At 62.8% G+C, this 379-nt stretch overlaps 2 protein-coding genes across 4 annotated transcripts in view; both read left to right on the top strand.

Annotated features, from left to right (window-relative positions):
• ADAT3 (adenosine deaminase, tRNA-specific 3) overlaps positions 1-152 on the top strand; it is a 5,541-nt gene extending 5,389 nt beyond the window's left edge. Inside the window, exon 3 of the mRNA XM_010844629.1 lies at positions 61-152. Within this exon, the coding sequence (XP_010842931.1) occupies positions 61-152 (92 nt within the window). The remainder of the gene's footprint in view (positions 1-60) is intronic.
• SCAMP4 (secretory carrier membrane protein 4) overlaps positions 1-379 on the top strand; it is a 17,541-nt gene that overhangs the window by 5,544 nt on the left and 11,618 nt on the right. The window lies entirely within an intron of this gene.

The following is a 379-nucleotide window of genomic DNA, read 5'->3' as shown; positions in this document are numbered from 1 at the left end:
GGTGCACTCGGTACCCGCTTCCGCCTGCATGCCCGGCCTGACCTCAACCACCGCTTCCAGGCCTTCCGCGGCATCCTGGAGGCCCAGTGCCGCCAACTGGACCCCGACGGGCTGGACGCCAAGGCATAGGTGCTGGCCTGGACCCTCCTTAGCATTCCTCACATCGCCAGGGGCTTTTGCCCGGTCTCAACTCATGGACACTCATGCTATTTCTGCTGGCACATGGGGGGCGTCCCTTTCTGGACACGGTCTTCCTCAAAGTTGGGCGGAGTGGGGGTCCAGCTGACTGAGTAGCTGGGCACCTTCAGACCCAGGTGGGCCCCTGGGGTCACAAGCGTTGTGTCCCCTTTTCTCAGGTGTCAGGGAACAGCTTTGACGT

The sequence above is a fragment of the Bison bison genome, unplaced genomic scaffold (genome assembly GCF_000754665.1).
Source record: "Bison bison bison isolate TAMUID 2011002044 unplaced genomic scaffold, Bison_UMD1.0 scf7180017864203, whole genome shotgun sequence".
NCBI classification, from domain to species: Eukaryota; Metazoa; Chordata; class Mammalia; order Artiodactyla; family Bovidae; genus Bison; species Bison bison.
The sequence above is the reverse complement of the archived record's forward strand: the minus strand, read 5'-3'. Positions and strand labels throughout refer to the sequence as shown.